General features: G+C 43.7%; 1 protein-coding gene and 1 long non-coding RNA gene across 2 annotated transcripts in view; both read right to left on the reverse strand.

Annotated features, from left to right (window-relative positions):
* The window catches only part of ABHD12 (abhydrolase domain containing 12, lysophospholipase), a 51,675-nt gene extending 28,924 nt beyond the window's left edge, over nucleotides 1-22,751 (reverse strand). Inside the window, exons 1-2 of the mRNA XM_048842259.2 lie at nucleotides 22,487-22,751; nucleotides 97-221 (exon numbers count right to left, since the gene is read on the reverse strand). Coding sequence (XP_048698216.1) covers nucleotides 97-221; nucleotides 22,487-22,638 — 277 coding nt within the window. The 5' untranslated portion in view covers nucleotides 22,639-22,751. The remainder of the gene's footprint in view (nucleotides 1-96; nucleotides 222-22,486) is intronic.
* Nucleotides 18,327-22,103, reverse strand: LOC142071671 (uncharacterized). Its single transcript, XR_012667901.1, has 2 exons — nucleotides 21,844-22,103; nucleotides 18,327-18,915 (listed from the first exon to the last, which is right to left on the reverse strand). It is a non-coding gene; the product is annotated as an uncharacterized LOC142071671 (long non-coding RNA).

Genomic DNA, 22,751 nt, shown 5'->3' on the forward strand with positions numbered 1-22,751 from the left:
CTGGCAAAAAAAAAGTTTTATCAGCTTCATTTAAAAAAGAAAGAGAGAGAGAGAGAGAGAGAGAGAGAGAGGGGAAAAAAGGACATGAGCACTTACCAAAATTTAAGAAGACCAGCTTCACCTGAATAGCAGGACAAAGTTTGACTAGAAACGGAATGGCTATGTATATTCCCAACAACCAGATTAACAACTTCCGTAATCGGAACCACAATCCATATCGCCTGTAAGAGGAGAAAAGAAAAGTAAGATGTCTGAATATGGATTTTGATACTTGACTTTATACAGCCATTCCTTAAAAAAGGACAGTATATTTCTATAATATACATGCACATAAAGGAAATAAACAAAGTAGCCATATTATTTAGACTGATAACATCAGGACAGGAAAATAAGAGATGCAGTCCAAAGAACAGAACAGAAGATTTCCACAGCTTTTATTTTTTCTGCTGACTTTCCAGATTTCCGAGTCTGTGGTGTGGAGGAGGTAGTTTGCATAACACTGCTCCTCTGATCTTTGCTTGAAATATATTTGAGTGCACTTCTTGTTGGAATCATTAAGAGACAGATTCTGATCTCAGTTACTTTGCTGTACTTCTGGAATAACTACTTTGAAGAAAGATCACTGAAGTCAATGGAGTTACACCATATTCATTGCAGTGTAATGGAGCAGACCCTGGCTCTGAAACAGCAAGCCCCTGGGATTACACAGTTGTCTTACATACATACACACACTTACAAGTTAAAATGAACAAACAACAAATCATTGTTTAGAAAATATTGAATTACTCAAGTGAGTTTATCTATAATCATTTATTTATTTTACTGAGTCCAAACAGATGCCAGGCACCTTACAGCAGAGTGAGATAGTCTTTTGTCCCTACCCTAAAGGGCGTACAATCTCAATAAGACAAGAAAGAAACAACAAAATAAAGGGGTGGACGAGCAGAGACAGTGGACAGGGTAACAAGATTACTCAAGGCCTAGTTTATTATTTATTAAACTCTGATAATTGTGCTTGGCACTGTACTAGGCACAGAAGACTACATAGTTTCTGCTGTGAAGAACATGCACTCTAAATAAGGTAATAGTTAAAAAAAAATCACTCGTGTCTTTTTAAAAGAAGAATCAGGCTGTATATTCCTAGATTGGTAAAAACTACTCATGTCCTTTAAGTTTTTCCTGCCTTAATTTTGATAGCTTTCCTGTACCTGACATATAGTCTAATGCAGGGGTGGGCAAACTACAGCTCGTGGGACCATCCTTCCCGGCCTCTGAGCTCCTGGCCAGGGAGGCTCACCCCCGGCCCCTCCCCCACTGTCCCCCCTCTCCCGCAGCAATGCCGCCGTGTGGGCAGCATGGCTTGTGCCTGCCCACCTCCCAGGCTTTCAAATAAGCCTGTCCTGCTGCTCTGAACGGCATGGTAAGGGTAAGGGTAAGTTGGATAAGGGGCAGGAGGCCCCGGGGGGCAGTCAGGGGACAGGGGAGGTTGGATGGGGTGGAGGTTCAGGGGAGGGGAGTGGTCAGGAGACAGGGAACGGGGGGGTTGGATAGGGGGTGGGGTCCTGGGGGGGCAGTTAGGGATGGGGGTGAGGATAGGGGTTGGGGCAGTCAGGGGACAAGGAGCAGGGGGGTTGGATAGGGTGTGGGGTTCCGGGAAGGGGCGGTCGGGGACAAGGAGCAGGGGGGGTTGGATGTGTCGGGGGTTCTGAGGGGGGCAGTCACCAGGCTGTGTGGGGAGGCACAGCCTTCCCTACCCAGCTCTCCGCACCGTTTTGCATGTAGCGGTTACTCTGAAGATGCACAAGAACAGATCTTTTGAGTAAAGTGTTGTCATTTTTCCAAGGTCACCTTTAAAAAATAAACACACTTAAAAGGCATGGAAGACAAGCAGCTAAAAGTTATATTCTGCCCAACTAAGAGGATATTTATTATTTAATACAGGAAATATTTCTATAAATAACAGGAGGACAAAGGTTTCTTATATGAGATCTCTGATAAATCTGGGTTGAGCTTTGAACAGCTTCAAAGTAAATACAACTTCCCACAAAAATTTTACTTATATTTGCAAACCATTTTTTTCAGAGTTTTTTCTAAGATACCAACTCCAACAAATAAGATCTTCAGACCCTGAATATCTTCTCTCCAAAAACAAGTTGATTATTAGACACTAAAACAGTATATACGCAGTACTGCATTTATAAATATTTGTTGATGAACATCCACTAGCCAGGTGCAGTGGAGAAACCAGCCCAGACCTTAATCAGTAATGCCTACAATCCAAATAAAATTCTTTATGCCATTCAGATTTCCTTGCTCTGTACCGACAGATAGTTGTAAAGCTGATATACCAGCAAACTATGTTCCATATACTGAGGACAAAGTGTAACTAGTCCTCAGTACCTGGAATTGTCTGCATATGAAAGCAGAGGTCAGTTATTACAATATGCAAGGTGCTATTCATCTCATATAAGCTGTTTATAGGAGCTGACACAGGAAATGTGCCCAAAGCAGAGCTAAACGCCATAACACTGAAAGACTGGGAAGAATCAAATCCCTGGATCTCTTTTCCAGCTCTTATCACCCAAAATGTTTCTCAAGTAATTTTAAATATTCCTCCAACCAGCCCATATCCTGAATGGTTCAACAGAAAGCTACTTTAAATTCTGGGTCCTCCTGTCCAGAACTCTGCAATGAAGAGGTGAACAAGAAGCAAAACTTCCATTACATTTCCAAGCCTTACCCCCAGTTGCCATAGTCTCTAGATATTAGGAATGCGGAGGGGAGGGAGCTGGTGGGGGTAATGTGGAAAAACAAGGGAAGGGGAATGGTAACTGAGCAGTGGACTAGGCATTAAGTTGGCCCCAAAACACACACTCTGTGTCGACATCAGAGCACAAGCTCCATAACTGGCCAGTGACTTTCTGCCCATTTGTATCTGACATGCTGGGAACCAACCCTGCTTCTGGACAACAGAAGAGAACAGAAGAACCCACATGGGCTCTGGGTTCTTGTGGTAGTAATAGAACCCACTAGTCTTGCCTACCTACAAGGTGGCCATGCTTGAGAGGAGCCTATCAGCTGTACTCCTTTACCCTCATACACAACCAACTGGAACCTTGATAGAAGCCTTATGGGTTACCCCGGACCAAAGCCCTGAAGCAGGACCTTGTGGGCACACGGGACCCCAGTAACGAGCAAGTATTGCAAGAATGAGGAATCGGTCAGCACTGTGCTCAGCTGATGCGGCAACTCATGGTGTCAGACACCATCAGGTGATCAAGGGACATCTATCTAGAACACATCACCAAACATCGGCAATACTGGAGTGCCAGTGAGAAGCAAAGTCGGGAAAGTAACTGACAAACTTCCCTGATGGATTGTATTTTCTAAGGGACAACCTATCCTAAATTTTCAAATCACTGAGGGACAATCTACACTCATTCCTATATTTGCATTTTACAATCAACTCTCTGTATAACTTTTCAGGAGTGATGTACCCAAATACTTGGATGCTAATATCTAAACTTTGTCATTAAATTTATTCACCTAAATTTTGGTTATTACAGATTATGTACTATATGTACTATATGTATCTTATGACTTTTAAACCAAACTTTGTACTTTTGGATAACCTAAGCACTACACCCAGATGTACAGATACTCTTTCCCTAACCTGCGTATTATATAATTTTAACATTAGCTTTAATAAAAATTTTAAATATTCCACATCCTTAAAACAAAAATCCCTCCTCACCCCAAACATTTTAAGTGTCATATAAGCCTTCTTGAAGTTGTGAGGTTTCAGATGGCTTACAGCATAGCTAAGCTTTTAGGATCAGAGGGGTAGCCGTGTTAGTCTCTATCCACAAAAACAACCATCTCCTTCCTTAGAAGTTTTTAAGGTCAGGCTTGACAAAACCCTGGCTGGGATGATTTAATTGGGGATGGGTCCTGCTTTTGAGCAGGGGGTTGGACTAGATGACCTCCTGAGGTCCCTTCCAACCCTGATATTCTATTATTCTAACCAGGAGTCTAACGTTATCTGTTAGTCTTTAAGACTCATCATTGCTTTTAAGGCTCTCCTTTTAAGTTATATTTTTAGGGATCTGCAATAAAAAGGGTTGCTCTTATTTTATTTTTATTTTTTTTTAAGTCTCCTGTTTCTCTCATTTGAGTGCTCTGTCAGTGTAACAGAATTTTCCAATTTTCTCTCCTCTCACACTCAAGGAGTTACTTTGCCATCAACCACCTACTCACCAAGGATGACTGTATGATTAGTGCCAAGGACTGGTTGTAGGAGGAAAAAGTCGGGGGGGGGGGGGGGGAGAAGGAACGAGTTGTTCTAGGGCCCAAATCCTGATCCTACTGAAGTCAACTGGAGTTTTGCCATTAATTTCAAACAAAATGGAATTTAGCCCTAAGGTTGTAGGACAGAATCCTGGACAGCTAATATACTGTTCAAGATGACACAAGAAAGAACTCTGACCCACTATCAAAATTGAGCAAGCTACAGTTTTAAGAACAGTCAGGTTGCAAAAAGGGTTTGACAGAGTACCCCAGAGTACTTACGTTAGTAAAAACAGAGAAGTAAAAAGTTGATGACTCTGCATTTATCTGTCACACAGTCAGAGCACAACAATGTCTTTCATTTCCCATTTTTTGAAAGCAGAACTGAACTGAACCATGTCTTGGTTTGCTCAGCCACCCGTTCCAAATACTAGTTGTTAATGGCACATTACACCTTAGTCATTAGGGGGATGCTTGTTTAAAATGTAACCAGGCGAAAGCCTCAAGCCATCAATAGTTATAACCACTCTTCTTTCATGGACATTAAATAGATGGTACCCTACTGAAGTATGGAAATGTTGAAAATTGTAGGAGTGAAATAAACAATGTAACTAAACTAGCTATTTTCTTGCTTTGCAATATATCCACACCCAAGAGAAAGAACTTCCATACTGACTTTTCTCCAACACCTTAAACTCCACTCAGAGATTGTTGGATCATATTAAAGAAGTTCTGTATTAAAATCACAAATGAGTTTGATTCCCCATAGTTTAAATTCCAGGGTATTACTAATTAAGAAGTCTCTTGGTTTTTGGTACTGTTTCTCTCCCTCTATGTGTGAAACTTGCAAGCTGCTAATTGTGTTAGTACATTCTAAGACAGAGTCTGTTCTCAAAGCAATTCACAGAGAGAGAGACTCAAAGCAATACTCTAACAACAGAAACAACACCCAGAGACTCCCCACCCTTTTGTTGTATTAACAATTGTGATTAAAATAGAGATAGAGGATGTATGTGGATGGATGCTTGGTGTGGATAATAACTGAATGATCAGGGAGGTGCCAGCCTAAGAATCCAGTGTCCATCGGCTGAAGAAGGCGTCAAGTGGAAATAACCAGAGGACCCCCCGGAGGGCAGACTGGAATCCACCCAACAGCCTCAAGAATGGGAGAACCAAAGAACAAGATAACATCTTGGAGCCGTCAGGAATGTGCTATCTGCTGATTGATTCAGCAACAGCATGATGAAGCAATTCCCATAGACTGGCATAGGAAGAAATTCCTATAAAAATAGACTCTAAAAAGTGAGAACTTTGGGGGGTCTGATTCTGCAAACCAACTTCCAGGAGCATCAGATGAGCATCTGACAAGGCCCTGCTCCCTCCTCATGTCCAGGCCACCTGGCCAGTGGCTTGGCATGAGCAACTCTAAGGCTGGTAACTATGATAACAACCTTGCAGAACCTGTGTGTGTGTGTGTGTGTGTGTGTGTGTGTGTATGTTTGTATGAATGAATGTGTGAATAAATATGAGATTGAATGGAATGTTATAACTATAACTAACTCTTTCTGTATTCACAATAAATGTGGTATTTTGCCTTTTTCCCTTTAATAAGATCCTGCTGGTTTTTATTTTATTGGTGCAACAAGATCAACGGGCTGCCAGTGCAGATCTCAGACTTTGCACTAGTGTCACATGTGCCGAGCAAGATGCTCTGCTCAATAAGTGAAGCGCTGGATTCTGCACCAACTTCAGCCTCCACATGATTCCAAGGCATAGTCCCATGTAGAGCACACTGCAATTGCCTAATCTTGAGGTAACAATAGGATGGACAACAGTGGCAAGTGTCCACATGTAGAAAGAAGGGTTGCAACCACCTTGGCAGACACAGCTGGGAAAAAGGTGGACTGGGTCACTGCTGTAATGTGATTCTTAAATAGCAGCCAGGGGTGTTAAAATCTCTCCTAAATGTGAACTGTGGTAACTAATGGTGGACATAATCACGTCAAAGGGTTTTACCTCTGCCATCTCTTCCAATTGCTTTCTACAATCCACCATCACCTTACTCTTGTCTGGCTTGAGCTTCAGCCAACTTGCTGTTGTGTTTGCCCCGGTCTCAACTAGACACTGGCTGATGCTCTTAACTGCATCACCCAAATCAGAGAGAGACAACAGTTAGGTGGCATCAGCATATTGAGTACACTGCACCCCAGGCCTCCTTACTAGCCCTCCTACCAGCTCCATACACAATATGATTACAGAAGAGATACCTACAGTCCGAAGAAGAGATTCTAAACATTTTACAGAAAGTCAGGTTTAGGGAGGAATAAGGCTGCAAGCTCCTTTAAGAAAAACATTCAGTGAGACCCAGATCCTCCTGAAGTATTTAGGCAACTAATTTCCATTGATTTTACTGGGAGCCAGGTGCCTAAATACTTTTAAGGATCGGGCCTGATTTAATTATTAGTGTCAGTTTCAGGCCAACTGCACCTGTATTCCCCCGAGCTGTTTCTCAAGAGCACCCACTCCTCTCAGCTGTCACCTTTCTTGGGCTGAAACCCACGTCTCTCCCTCCTGACCAGAGGGTTTTCCAGGCTGTACAATTCTCTGCCTGCCCTGCGATAGCCCCAGCAAGCCAGACTGTCTAAAGGACTAATGTCTGCTCTTTGCTCTCCCTCCAGGCTACACCCAGTGTACTGCCTGCAGTTACAAGTTACACCACTGCTCTTTATATGCGAACACATTTATTCTTAAGGTGAACGTGTTACAGAAAAAACATTAGAAACCAATAAAAGAACCTACACCCATGCTAAAAAGCTTACACAAAGGTCACCCTCAACTCCAACCTCAGGCTCTGGTAGGCATCTGTCCTTTGAGACCCACAACTGGGTTTTCCCCATGGTTACAAGTTCATAACTGTATCAGATTCTGAACCAGAACTCAGACTGGACCAATAAGCCTGGTCCTTTACATAGGTTGGGCCTTTGGAACAGGTAATCATCAGACAATCACCCCTTTCCTCATGATATAGCTTCAAAAGGCTGAGTTTTTTCATAACTGGAGACGGGGAATCTGCATTAAACTCTCCCTGGGTATTTCCCAGGAAATCTACACCACACTTTTTGTCACCAAAAATCCATTCTTGTCTGCACAATTTCAGTATAATTCTTTGAACTTCCTGGCCTCACATCACATCTCCAGGCTAGAGAGGTTACATACAGCCCCACCCCACAATATACATAAACTTTGCATAAGATACAATATGATTTTTCAAGGATATTGCAGGAAATTACCATATCTATCACAATGAGTCCCTTTTGGTATTCTACAATAGGCACCCAGTTCCAGATCACCTCTAAATTAGTAAAAATAACCTGAAAAAGTCACAAACAAATCCTCCCATCCCCTTGAAGGTAACAGAAAATAAGAATGGAAAGTGTGGCAAAATAATTAAAATAAATTAACATAATATGTTGAGTGTACAGTACAGACAATAGCGACATTATTCTCCATTATATAAGCCTAATTCACATTAGTGTTGAGGGGAATTATGCATATGTCACAAGAAAACTATTGCCCTAAAAAACTTGGAAGAAGAACTAAGCAGATGCTACAGTTATTTTAAGTGCTTAGCACTTACATAGTACATTGCAAACACTTAATAATTGCACCCAAGGGTGGTTGCAACAATGAATGTTTGGGATCGAAACCAGGCCTGGGGATTAGCAGTTTAAGGTTGTTTACTTTCCTTTAGCTCATCATGTGCAACACAGATCTTGTTTATATACCAGAACTGCTCCTGTGTGAAATGATAGTCTTAAATGCTAGGAACATCTTTATAATAGGATAATGCTTTACACATTTTTCTCCATTCCATTACCACTTATGAAATCAAATATCACATGTAACAGGATTTAAGATGATTTTGTAGAGTAGCTTTGTTTTTTTCTGGAACTGCTATGCTGAAAGAATCAGCGTCTCTTCACAATTTTTTGCTACATTCTGCAAATTCTGAGCTTCCATTTTAAAAAAACTCAAAAGCATCTTTTTTCTGTTATGAAATCATAGAAACGTAGAGCTGGAAGGGACCTTGGAAGGTCATCAAGTCTAGCCCCCTGAGCTGAGGCAGGACCAAGTAAACCCCCAGACCAATCTTGTTCTTAAACACCTCCAGTGATGGGGAATTCACAGCCTCCCTTGGAAGCCTGTTCCAGAGCTTAACTACCCTGAGAGTTAGAAAGCTTTTCCTAATATCTGACCTAAATCTGCCTTGCTGCAGATCAAGCCCATTTCCTTTTGTTCTTCCTTCAGTGGACATGGAGAACAATTGATCACAGTTCTCTTTATAACAGCCACTGACATATTTGAAGACTTATCCAATCCTGCCTCAAGCTTTTTTTTCCCCCTCAAGACTAAAACAGGCCCAGTGTTTTTAAACCTTTCCTCATAGGTCAGGTTTTCTAAGTCTTTATCATTTTTCTTGCTCTAGACCGGACTCTCCAGTTTGTCCATATCTTTCCTAAAGTATGGCACCAGAACTGGACAGAGTACTCCAGATGAGGCCTCACCAATGCTGAGTACAGCAGGACAGTTACCTCCCGTGTCTTATATACAACACTCTTACTAATACACCACAGAATGATACTAGCCTTTTCTGCAATTGCATCACATTGCTGACTCATATTCAAGTTGTGATCCACTATAACCTCAGACACTTTTCAGCACTATTATCACCTACCCAGTTATCCCCCATTGTGTAGTTGTACACCGGACCCTTACTAGAACGTGGAATTTGGGATCCATGCACGGTACTGTGTTAGCGCGGGGACCGCGTTAAAATGAATTCCAATTAAAGTAATTAAATTTGGGATCCATGGCTGTGACCGCGTTATATGTGAATTCATGCTCCATAGACGCGCATTCTAGCGAGGGTCTGGTGTAGTTGATTTTTCCTTCCTAAGTGTAATATTAAACATTTATCTTTATTGAATTTAATCTTGTTGATTTCAGACCAATTCTACAATTTGTCAAGATCATTTTGAATTCTAATCCTGTGCTCCCAAATCTTTGCAATCCCACCTAGCTTGGTGTCATTCACGCGTTATAAACATACTCTCCTTTCCATTATCCAAGTCATTAATGAAAACACTGACTAGCAATTGACCCATGACTGACTGCTGTAGGACCCCACTCAATATGCCCTCCCAGTTTGACAGCGAACCACTGACAACTACTCTTGTCCCTACATGCTTTCAACCAGCTGTGCACCCACCTTATGTTTTCTAGATGAAATGATCATTTCCCTAGTTTGTTTATGAGAATATCATGTGGGACTGAGTCAAAAGCCTTCCTAGAACCAAGATCTCTCACATCTAATGGTTTCCCCCTATCTATTAGGCCAGTAACGTGTCAAAGAAGGAAACTGGGTTGGTTTGAGATGATTTGTTTTTGACAAATCCATGCTGGCTATTCCTCATAACCCTATTATCCTTTTGGTGCTTACAAACTGAATGTTTAATAATTTGTTCCAGTATCTTTCCAGATATTAAAGTTAGGTCTGACTGGTCTATAATTCCTGGGGGTCCTCTTTATTCCCCTTTTAAAAGATAGGTACTATGTTTGCCCTTCTCCATTCTTTGAGAACTTATGGGGGATGGTGAGGTCCCAAAACATAACTGCTAACTATTCTGAGACTGCTTCAGCTACTTCCTCAAATACCCTAGCATGAATTTCATCAGGCCCTGCCTACTTGAATACAGCTAACTTAGCTTAATATTCTTCAACTTGTTCTCTCCCTGTTTTGGCTTGTGTTCCCCTCGTTAATATTAATTGTGTTGAGTATCTGGTCTCTGTTAACCTTTTTAGTGAAGGCTGAAGCAAAACAGGCATTAAACGCCTCAGCCTTCTTGATGTCATCAGATCTCCTTCTCCCCACTAAATAGAGGGCCTACACTTTCCTTCCTTTCTCTTGCTCCTAATGTAATTAAAGAATCTCTTATTGTCTTTCTTGTCTCTTACCAGGTGTAACTCATTTTGTGCCTTAGCCTTTCTGATTTTGTCCCTACATGCTTGTGCTATTCTTTTGTACTCTTCCTTAGCACTTTATCCATAGGTCATTAACGAGCTGCTAATGGAGCTATAATGGCCTCTTACTATTCTTCCAACAGTAACCTCAGAGACAGAGGATCTTGATGGGGACCTGGTCTTTTTTGGAGCTGACTCTCTTCGGCCCCATCTGCACTGGCAAGTTTCTGCACATTAAAGCAGCTTTGCGCGCGGTAACTCCCGAGGTATACACACTGCCAAGCCACTTAGTGCGCAGAAACTGCACAGATGCAGCACTCTAAAAAAAACACCTCGACGAGGCAACCAGTGCCCGTTGCTTACTGGTATAGCCTCCTGACAAGACAGGCAATGTCTGAAGCCCGACAAACCAGGCATGCCTGCCAGGATCAGACAAGTCTCCCAAAGTGAAAAGTGGGGGGGAAAAATTCTCTCACCTAAAATGAACTCACTATTCTAAACACTAACCTACAACTAACTGCAATAAAAACAGAAGGCAGAGTATGCGCTAGGAAGACACGCTAGAGTTGCATCTCAGGCCAAGGCAGTAGAGAAGGAACTGAGGACTGTTTGTCCGCACACCCCTATGTAGTATCAGTGTCTGCCACAAGACGACATAGGATGTATATGCAGGCCAAATGGACACTGCTAGCTAGAAATCTCCACTCAAGGGCTAGCGAGAGGTGCATGTACACCTCAAGCAGAACTCCCATAGGAAAAAGAGGAAATACATTATGCTCAGCATCTAAAAAGAAGTGTAATGCTATTGCTTTGACTCCTCCCCCGAGGTACAGCTGCTGCCTACAGGTTCTACCCATTCAGGTCAGCAAGAATACTAAATGGTGCCAAAGTATTACATAGACTGTAAGTCAGCTGACTGACTACTTTCAGAAAGTAGTTCAGATACCCTTTGCAACTGACTTGTTTACAAGTCAGGCTTTGAAACAACTGACAAGCACATGTTCTTAAAGGCTGCAAAGCCAACTAAATAGCAAACATATGGCTAACTTACAGAGCTGCCAGCGCTCAAAGCCTTCCAACATAGGATTATTTTATTTTTAAAAACCAGGAAAGTTCATCTGCTCCTGCTTTTCATATTTTCCTTACCTGAAGCCAGAATTCTCACACATCCATAGAACCCTAGGACTGGAAGGGACTTTGAGAGGTCATCTAGTCCAGTCCCCTGCACTCATAGCAGGGCTAAGTATTATCTAGACCATTCCTGACAGGTGTTTGTCTAACCTGCTCTTAAAAATCTCCAAAGATGAAGATTCCACCTCCCGAGGCAATTTATTCCAGTGCTCAACCACCCTGACAGTTGAGAAGTTTTTCCTAATGTCCAACATAAACCTCCCTTGCTGCAATTTAAGCCCATTGCTTCTTGTCCTATCCTCAGAGGTTAAGGAAAACAATGTTTCTCCCTCCTCCTTGTAACAACCTTTTACGTACTTGAAAACTGTTATGTCTCCTCTCAGTCTTCTCTTTTCCAGACTAAACAAACCCAATTTTTTCAATCTTCCCTCAGAGGTCGTGTTTTCTAGACTGTTAATCATTTTTGTTGCTCTTCTCTGGACCCTCTCCAGAGAGCTCTATAAATGTACGCTCTATGCCATTATCTAAATCATTGATGAAGATATTGAACAGAACCGGACTCAGAACTGATCCCTGCAGGAATCCGCTTGTTATGTCCTTCCAGTATGACTGTGAACCACTGATAACTACTCTCTAAGAACCATTTTCCAACCAGTTTTGCACCCAGCTTATAGTAGCTCCATCTAGATTTCATTTCCCTAGTTTGTGTGTTGTAAACAAAGCTTTAATATCAAAGAATACATTTTAAAATATTAACCAAACACTGATTAGTCAGAGGCCCAGCTACCATTACCAAGGTTCAGAGACAACAAAAGTCCAGCACATGCATGTTCAAGTGCTAGGAAAAGGAAGGATGCTGGCATTTCTGCCAAGAGATTGCCCCAGACCCTGCCTGGGAGCACTGTCCTTTGGCTAGTAAGTGTCTAATAAATTTAAGCCCAACTCTGGTAGCTGGAATGAAGAATGTACTTTCTTCTCCAGTAAGATACCTTCCCTCTCTCCCCTTCCCCGCCCCCACCAATTTACCAGTACTCCAGCTTCCATTTAAGCCCTTACAAACCCATCAACAGCTCCAGTGACCGTCTCTGCTGATGTTCACATCTTTCATAAACAGCAGCAGAACAAAACTGACATGATTTTAAGCTTTACTACTGCCAAATCAGCTGTGAAATTACCAGAGCATTTTATTTTAACTCTGCTGGGACGCAGGAAAGCTCTGAACAACAGTAACACTAGATAGCTGTCTGTCACAAGCTTTAGCAAACAGCATAGCTTCTATTCATGTTTGGAAAGCTTTTTTCATAACTTTAAGTGCCAGAAGATTATGGAAGAGGACTTGGATTTGTTTCTAAGTGAAAGCTAGTTCTGCAGATGATGGCGGCTTAGGCTCCCCTTCCTCCAGGGAGAAAAAAAGTTTCCTACTCGCAACTTGTAAGTGGATTTTTCAAGCCCTCTTACAGAAGCTCTTCCATACTTGATGAAGAGTTAGGGCTTGTCTACATGAGGAACTTGCTCCACAATAAGGCAGGGTGTATTTAAAGTGCTATAGCTGTTCTGGAATAACTCCCCCTGTGGAGACTTATTCTGGAACAAGAGCGTCCACACAAGGCATTATTATAGAATAGTTATTCTGGTCAATTTTCCCCTTATAAGCCCAAATTTCACCAAAACAAAACCAAATGCCCCTGAAATTACCCCTCTTTAGTTTAATCCCAAATTTTTAGAAGAGTTTGAGGAAAACAAAACAAGAAAATAGGTCAGTAATACTTTGGTGAAGATTCACTGATATAAGAGTTAGAAGGAACCTTAAAGGAGAAAGGGCATACCTGAATCTCAGCCTTAATGGGCACTCATCACCCCTCCAGATGAACGTATTGGAGAAGTATTACTCTTGGGGACATTCTGTGCCAAAAAATTAAAAATTCTGTGCACGATATTTTAAAATTCTGCAAATGTTATTTGTCAAAATAACGCTAAATAATTACGCCAGTTTCAATTATTTTTTTTATTTCAAAATACCTGTCAGCAAGTACGTCTAACAATACAGACACACACAAAAATTCCCCCAGAAGTAGAAAGTTCCCCTATGACAACCCAGTTCCTGTTTCTCTGCCCCCTTTCCCCCTCCCAGAGCCCAGCCGGGGGGCCAAGCACCTGCACCCCCTCTCCCCCAGAGCCCAGCTGCAGAGCCCCCCCCTTGCCAAAACACTCGTCCCCCTCACCCCCAGAGCCCAGGGATCCAGAGGGAGGAACAGCCTGATGCTCAGTCCCAGGCTTGCATGGAGTTTCCTGCGCGTTGCTGTCTCCTTCCCTCAGGGCATGCTGGGAACTGCAGCTGTCAGGAACCCTTTAGCTCCCTCCCTCTTCCGTCCTCCCCCCGTTGGCAGTGTCTTCTATGCATGAGCTGGGCTCTGCTGGGTCCAGCAGCACATTTCTGTGGGAGAAAGGAAATGCTTCGTGCACAATGTTAATTTCTGCAAAATTCTGCATTGCGCAGTGGTGCAGAATTCCCCCAGGAGTAAAGTATGTGCTGATCTTAAAAGCAGTCACAGTTCAAAAGAGAGGCACTTATGTAGCTGGTGTCAACAATTAAACATTTAACTTGAAAATCCTGTTTCCATCTGAAAACGTTATACTTACTATGTCACAAGAAACACCTAACACAACTCTACATGAAAGAAAAAAAATGTTTCCAGTTTGTTTACTCTGTATTTGACAGCACCGTGTATAATCAGTGGCACAGCTTTGTTGATGGTCATTTGTACTTTCTGTCCTACAAACTAACCTGACAATATTACTCATGCCCTGTTCTGGAGAGAGCTCATGTGTGTGTTCTTCCCCCGGCTCAGCAAGAGGGTGTTTCCTAGTAGCAGCAGTAAAGCTGAAACTGAAGAGGCAAAAGGCAAGCATATACATAAAAAGAAGGGGGAGAGGGTGTGGCCCATGCCTGTTTAGAGGCATTGCTTTTAGACCCACCCAAAAGACCCTCACAAACACAGGAGAGGGAACCTGAAAAGCCTTTAATTTTTTTTAAATTTAAAAATTTAGAAGTATTATCAGAAAAATTAATGTTAAATTAGTCTGCTCCAAAAAATTCAAGTTGCCAATGTCATTTTAAATACTCAAATTACACAAAGCTTTGAAAAAGAAAATCAGAGGGTAGTACAAAACTAAATTGTCGAAATTTTGGCCAAATGACCACTGATACCTGTTTCCCAAATACCATTCATAAGGAAGAGAACTGGGAGTGAGGGATGGATGAAGAATGCCCTTTCCGCCTTCCAATTATGAAAAGTGCAACAGGATGTGACATCTCGCTCAAATATCCTTCACTTCAATCCCGAAGTTCACACATATGTGGTGTCCACTCATTATTAGAATGTATCTACATCAGAAATAATCATGAAACAGAAGCTAAAGACAGTTATTTACACTGAAGGAATGCATCCCACAGGGTGTAAGTTTCCTTTACGAACAATTTTTGTATTCGTCATTCTGGGTCTCTCTCACACACTGTTCCCCACATTTGAGAAACATGGGAGGAGAGAAGAGAGGAAAGGCAATTGTTTAAAAATATATTTTATATATTTATTTCAGCAGTTTGACAGACAATTTTGGTTGGGGTACGGGAGGAAGCAATTGTAGCATTTTTTAATCTTATTTTTTAAATTAAGATTTGATAATATTAAGTTAAAGGCCTTCCTATTAGCCCACAATAAGATTACCACCCAAGTGAAATTCCTCAACCATTTATTAAGCTCAGGTTCTGATTATTAACTCAGACAGGAAGCACTCTGAAATTACCATCCTAATAAAAACAAAATAAAGGAACAACAGAGAAGGATATTTGACAAGAGAATCAAGTGACCATTTTAAAAGCATAACATTTCTTTGATTTCTGATGGTTTAAAATGGTGGTGCTTAATTTTATGGTTTAAAATTAAGTGGTGCTTTTGCTTAACACTTATAAAATTGTTTCTAATCTCCAATACAATTTGGATTCAGAAGAATCAAGTCCACACTTTGTAAGTTATCACTATATTGCTTTATCAGTGTTATTTACATTTTTAAAGGGGTGGGGGCAAAAATTGTTTTGTAACATACCAATCTTCAGCAGTCTTGAAGATCCTGCTTTTAAACCAGCCAGCACTGGAAGTAGTTTAGATCTTAAAGTTAAAATTATGAGACCTTTTGTACATAGAGAGATACCAAGAACTCAGAGCATAGCACAACCTACACCTGAATGTTCCAATGCTATATTTAATAATTATGGCTACTGTTTTCAAAATCATTCACTAATTTTTTGTGCCTGAACTGAGAAGAAACTGATTGATTTTCAGAAAGGCTGAAAATTTCTCAAGGTAGGAACACAGGAATTGGAGGTCCATAAAATTAGTGAACATTTCTGAAAATGTGACTGTATAATATTTAAAGTTTTAGTATTTCCATATACCAGACAAAGAATTCAAGCACTGATTCCATACACTTATTTCTTACCTTCTGAAAAGCAACATCTACATTATCACTAAAAAAAGGTCACAACTACAATATACAACCAAACCACACAAATCTTATCCAAAAGTACACAACCATTTTCAAATGTATACTCATAATATGCTACAACAAAATAGCTAATTAAACAGGTGTTTGTGCACTTCAGTGTGATTCTCCATTCTGGGATGTATGCACACTGGGTGGCAGCATGAACTGAAACAGAGGGACAGAAACGTTACTAGTGTGATCTAACATACTGATGGTGGTAGGCTACTCCTTGTAGATTGGTACTGTATTCTGCAAATGTTAGCTAAATTTATGATTACTTTGCTGTTTAGTGCTTATGTTGCTCTGAAGACGTGCACTTGAGCAACCTTAAATGCAGAGAATCCTGTTTGGGAAGCCCAGGCTAACACTCTGCTACTACTTTGAAGTCACCATTCACTAGCACTGTAAACACACACAACTGGCATGACCGTCACAGTCTAGTGCATTCCAGAATCATAGGATCAGCCACAGGGTCACCCTTCGCTGCAGAGTTGAGCAACAGTCTAAGCTATTATTTTAAAAGTAAAGATCTTTAGTGTTTATGCAAGAAAGGTTAAAAACATTAACTTAGTCTAACCAACGTATTGTTTTTCTGAGTCTGCAGACAGACTAAGGGTTTGCCTACACTACAAAATTAAGTAGACTAATTCGACCTCAAGCCTCCGAGTTAATTAAGTCGATCGCGTGTGACCACACCACACTCATTATCTTGATGGAATATGTCCTCACTAGCAACGCCTGCATCAATGCACAAAGCAGTGCATCATGAGTAGCTATCCTAACGTGCAACTTGCTATAGTGTGTTTTGGGAAGTTTGTGCAATGCCTCATGGGACCAAAACACTGTCGCAGGGGAGAATGGGAACATTGCGTCGGCATCCCATGATGCACTGTCCTCCCTCCCTCTTATCAGTGGCAAACAACCCCGTGGTTTTCGTGCCTTAAAACCCCATGCATATGCCATAACCCCAGAAGCACAGAGCTTTCTCAGTTGTGCACTCTTGCCGTGAGCATCTCAAACACCTCGCGCCTTCTCTTGCAGTACCTCCAGAGCCACAGTAGGGTCCACCACGCGGAAGATAGCGATGTCCTGCAAGCAGCCCTGCTGCAAGCCATTGGAAAAAAAAAAAAAAATTCAGAGTTGCTGCTGGCAGTCACAGAGCAGCTGCACTCTGTTGAGTGCCATTTCTGGCCCCACGAAACAAGCACTGACTGGTGGGACTGCACCGTTTTGCAGGTCTGGGATGACGAGCAGTGGCTGCAGAACTTTCGAATGTGGAAGGCCATCTTCCAGGAACTCTGTGCAGAGCTTTCCCCTGCCCTGCAGTTCAGCAACACAAAAATGAGAGCTGCTCTGACAGTGGAGAAGCGAGTAGAGATCACTATTTGGAAGCTTGCACTGTCCGACAGTTACTGGGCAGTAGGGAATTAATTTGGAGTAGGTAAATCAACCATGGGAGCTGCTGTGCTTCAAGTGTGCAGGGTCATTAATTGACTTCTGCTGTGAAGGGTAGTGAGTCTGATAAATGTGCAGGACATAGTGGATGGTTTTGCCGCGATGGGGTTCCCTAATTGCGGTGGGGCAATAGATGGCACACATATCCCCATCTTGGCACCAGACCACCTTGCCAAAGAGTACATAAAACCGATAGGGATTCTTTTCAATGGTGCTGCAAGTGCTGATGAATCACAGGGGGCGTTTCACCAACATCAACGTAGGATGGTCGGGAAAGGTTCATGATGGGCACATCTTTAGGAACTGGGGTCTGTTCAAAAAGCTGCAATCTGGGACTTTCCTTCCAGACCACAAAATGAACACTGATGACATTGAGATGCCTGTAGTTATCCTGGGGGACACAACCTACCCCTTGCTCGCATAGCTCATGAAGCCATACACCGGCTGTCTGGATAGCAGCAAGGAACGGCTCGACTATAGGATCAGCAAGTGCAAAATGGTGGTTGAATGTGCCTTTGGTTGTTTGAAAGGATGCTGGAGAACTTTACTAACAAGGTTGGACCTCAGTGAAGAGAAAATCCGCATGGTTATAGCTGCCTGCTCCATAATGTCTGTGGAAAAAAAGGGGGGAATTTTCCACAGGAGTGGACAATTGAGGCAGATCACATGGCAGCCATTTTTGAGCAGCCAGACACCAGGGCAATAAGAAGAGTATAGCAAGGAGCGCTGCATATCCACAAGGCTTTGAAAAGCCGTTTCAATAACGAGTCACAGTTATGTGAGCTGCTTGTCTGCATTGTGTATTCCCAAAGCTTCACCTGGGCTTGTATCATGGTCCCTGTAAAGCCAACCCCATGCCAACACCCACTGCTTCTATTCAATAAATAACATTTATTTCTCAAATCCATTTACTTTATTTAACAAACATAAATAAAGAGGGAGAACAAAAAAAGTTAGCTTTGGGGAAAAGGGGTTATGAAGCTGGAACAGGAGAAACATTTTCAGCGGTGTAACACCACACCACATTCTAGACCATCAAAGGTCCGTGAATGGGCGCCTTCTGTTCCTTGTACCCTACCCCTGAGTTAAGTGAAAGGGATAATGGACTTTTCGCCCACGCTTCATGGAACGCTTGGGGTAGGGGGATTCTGCACCAGGTGATGCTGGCTGACCACCAGGGTCTCTACTCTCCTGCTTCTGTTCCTGCAGTTCACCCAGACTCCTCAACGTCTGATTGGTCCCACATAATCCGAAGCATCTCATCCTGCACCGCACACTCACGGGAAGCTTTTCTGCTCTCCATGTCCACGTCTAACTTCTCAGACAATGAAATCCTCCATTCTCTCAGTTCTGTGTCAGCTGTCCCGGAGGCGTTCATTATCTCGGTGAACATGTCCTCCCGCGTTCTCTTTTTCCTCCTTCTAATCAGCTAAAGTTGGCTTTCAGATGTTGATGACACGCCAAAGGACACATTTCCAGCTGTCAGTCATGGGAAAAAAGAAAGGTACCATTGTACATGCATAAAATGTTTCCATAGCAAGGACATTTTCATTAACAAAACTTATTTCACTAGGTGCAAGCCATAATCAGAACCCGCAACGGTTCACTGTGCCAGCCATGGCGAGTAGCGCCCCCACCACGACCCCGAGTCATAGGTGACCACACTTTTAATGAAGTTTATGGCATGCTCATGTTGGGAGCAGAGGTAGCTAGTCGAACAATTGCCCCTTCCCATAGCACCAAAGGAAGCTGTTTACGAACAGGGCGGAGGGGGGAACATTTTCACTCCCAAATTACGGAATCTCACAGGTGGTGAGAATATCAGCCATTAAATTACTTACTGACCTATGCCGAGCATAGTAAAGGCACATTAGCAGCCGTGTGGTTTGGCGATCCGGAATGTGGGGGGTGGGGTGGGTCTACATGCTTCCCCACCCTATCACATAGGGTCACCTAGGGGAAATCAGTCTCCTGAGAGTAACAGAGACAAAAAGGAAGGAGATGCTGGTCCTTATATTGCTATGCTGTTACCACAATGATGCCAGCAAATTAATTCAGCAGTTGTGTGGGAAAATGTCCAAGAAATAAGACTGCCCTGCCCAGAAACCTTCTGCAAAGGATTGCAGAGTACCTCCATGAAAGTTTCCTAGAGATATCCATGGAGGATTCCCAAGCTATCCCAGTCCACATAAAAAGTCTTTTCCGGGGGCGTAGCTGGAGCAGCCTCTCATAAACTGAGAACCACAGAACTTTGCTTTTTCTTCACAGTAAACATGCAATACCACAGAACGTGTGTGCCCGCTAAAGTTTAATTGGACTTTGATTGTAACTGTACACTCCCCAGAGGTGCCTTCCCCGACATCACAGTCAGCCACCATGATGTCCTACGACCCACAGGGCTCCAGGGTTAAAAATATTTCCTGGCTCTTAGGGAGACTGGATCCACCACTCGCCTGTCTCCCATTCTCCTCCTCCTTCTCATCCACCATATCGTTCTCCCTGTTGTCCTAGACTCACACCTGTGAGGTGTCCACGTTGCTTGTGGGGGTACCGGTAAGGTCACCCCCAAGAATCGCATGCAGCTCGCTGTAAAACCGGCATGTGAGGGGTTCAGCACCAGAATGACTGTTTGCCTCCCTTGCCTTCTGGTACGCTTGGCGAAGTTCTTTTATGTTCACGCTGCACTGCTGTCCGTCCCTCATGTAGCCCTTCTCCCTCATTCCACGAGCGATCTTCGCATAGATCGCAGTGTTTCTTCTGTTGGATTGGAGCTCTGTCTCCACAGACTCTTCTCCCCACACAGCAATGAGATCCATCACGTCCTCTGCAGACCAGGCTGGAGCGCATTTGGGGCGTGTAGTCTCCATGATCAGCTGTGTTCAAGCTGGCACATTCCCAATGCTGATCAAACAGGAAATGGGAAATCAAAAATTCCCGGGGCTTTAGCAGGGGAGGGTCTGTTTCCTGTGTACCTGGCTGCAGTGCAGCAGAGTTGAGAATGATCTCCAGAGCGGTCACAGACGAGCATTGTGGTACACCACCTAGAGGCCAATTAAGTCGAATTACACAATGCTGCGTCTGCACTACCTCACAGTCGACCCATGAAAATCTAATTAAGTGCGGCGCCTCTCGCAGAGGTGGATTACAGAAGTTGACATTAGAGGCGATTTAAGTCGGCATAAAGGACCCAGTATTGTGGACACATACATTAACAGGTCAACTTAAGGCGGCTTCCTTCAACCTAACTCTAGTATAGACCAGGCCCAAGACAAGAATTCTGAGAAATGCAGACTTCCCCATTCTCCTCCAAAATCATTCTGACTCCGAAATCTATCACTAACATTTTGGTGGTCATGAACTATTTCACCGATGACTACTTAATCAGGAACATACTGCTAATATGCTTATCCCACAATACCAAACTGTCTGACACACCTTTCTAGATTCCAGAAACCTTAAATGTCCCCCATCCAGCTGCCAAAACTTGCAGTTTCCTTCAACATCCCTCTCCAAAACAATTTATATAAATTAATCTGTATAGTATAAACATTACAGTACATTGACAATTTGAGCCCAGAAAAAAAATGAATATCAATTAACAATACTGTATTATTTAATAGGTAATGCAATAAAAAACTATTTTTTTTAATCTCCCAGATGTTGCCCCAAAATTTCCTGTTTTAGAGAGTCACCAAAACCAGACTTGCTGGAATTGACCTGTCATTTATTTAACGCTTGTTTTTAAAGTAATCTATTCAGACATAGATTAGATTTGAAAATTGTTACACAAATAGAAAACTAAGGGAAGCTGATCAACTGTGCAGTTATTCAATCCGAAGCAAGATCAAATGAATGCCATCCTCCATCATCAAATACTTGTGCTAATGTACCACAGTGTTGACAGCAGCTCCACCTGTTAGCTGTAGGTCACAAATTTAAGCAAAAATGCTACCAATAAGTATTTTCTCTTTTAAGACCTCTTTCATCGACAGTGTTCAAACCAAAATTTGCAGAAACAGCACAAAAGCTTGCCTCAGTACAGAGAAATGACTAAACAAAAATAACTTTTTAAAATAGATAAATGAAAACTTTATCTGGTAATTAGGCAACAGAAGAGAAGGATAATCTGCAGGATTCCAAGAGGCACTCAACGTTTTACAGGGTGGTTTTATCCTTCATAAATACAATCTGGCTGCAGCAACCCAAATCACAAAGTTCTTGTCTCAATTATAAAATACCTTTGGGCATTTACAAAAGATAAACTGAAGGGAAAAGATGCATCAATAAAGTTCTCATTTATAAGCGTATTGCCTATTACAGGACAGCATTGCATTTCACCCCTTTTGCGGGGGGGCGGGGGAGATCAGGAAGATCTGTTTGTTGGTAGAAATAATACAAAAAACTCACTTTGCAGTGGTATTTTTCCATACGGACTGTGTGCGCGCGTGGCTATGCCTTTGGGAAGGATGACTCTTAACCGGTTTATTTTCTTTCACTCGCAGAACTCAACAGCAGCACAAACCCTTTCCCCCCCGGCCACCCCCGCCCTGAGCGCGGGTCAGCTGGTAGAAAACCATCCCCTTTCCCGGGCAGGTCCGGGCTTCTTCCGACAGATCGCCATCGCCCTGCTCCCCGACAGGCCTCGGCTTTTGTGAGGAGACTCCCAGCGCGGGTCGGCCACTGGCGGCCGCGGAGAGACGCGGGGGGGGGGCGCCCCAAGGGGCGCGCGGCGGGGGGGGCGCCCCAAGGGGCGCGCGGCGGGGGGGGGGGGCGCCCCCAGGCAGCAGAGCCCGGCCAGGCCGGAGTCCGCCCGAGCGCGGGGGTTTATAAACGGACCCCGGGGGCAAGGGCCCCTGCGCCCCCAGCCGCAGCCCGGTACCCGCCCATCCCCGGGGCCCGCCGGCTCCGCAGCGGCCCGGCCTGGGACTCCCCGGCCCCGGGCCCCCGCCCCCCGCGGCAGGCGATGCGGGGTTCGGCTCAGGCTCGCCACCAGGGGGCCGCCGGGGCCGGGCTCGCCCGGGGCGCCGCAGGGACGCGGGGCCGCCCTCACCTGCCGAGCGGCCGCTTCATGGCCGGCTCCCCGGGGGGCCGCGCGCTCGCGGCGCCGGCCAGGCGCAGGCCGCGCCTCAGGCTGCAGCCCGGCTCGGGCGGGCCGGCGGGGCGCTCGTGCTCCAGCGTGACGGACTCGTTCCGCTTTCTCATCCCGCGGCCCCGTCTCTCGCCGGCAGCACCGGGGGCGGCGGCGGCTCCTGTCCCCGAGCTCAGCCCCGGCCCTTCCCTACATCGCACCGGCAGCGGCGAGGCCGCGACCCGCC

Source organism: Caretta caretta, chromosome 3 (assembly GCF_965140235.1).
Source record: "Caretta caretta isolate rCarCar2 chromosome 3, rCarCar1.hap1, whole genome shotgun sequence".
NCBI lineage: Eukaryota > Metazoa > Chordata > Testudines > Cheloniidae > Caretta > Caretta caretta.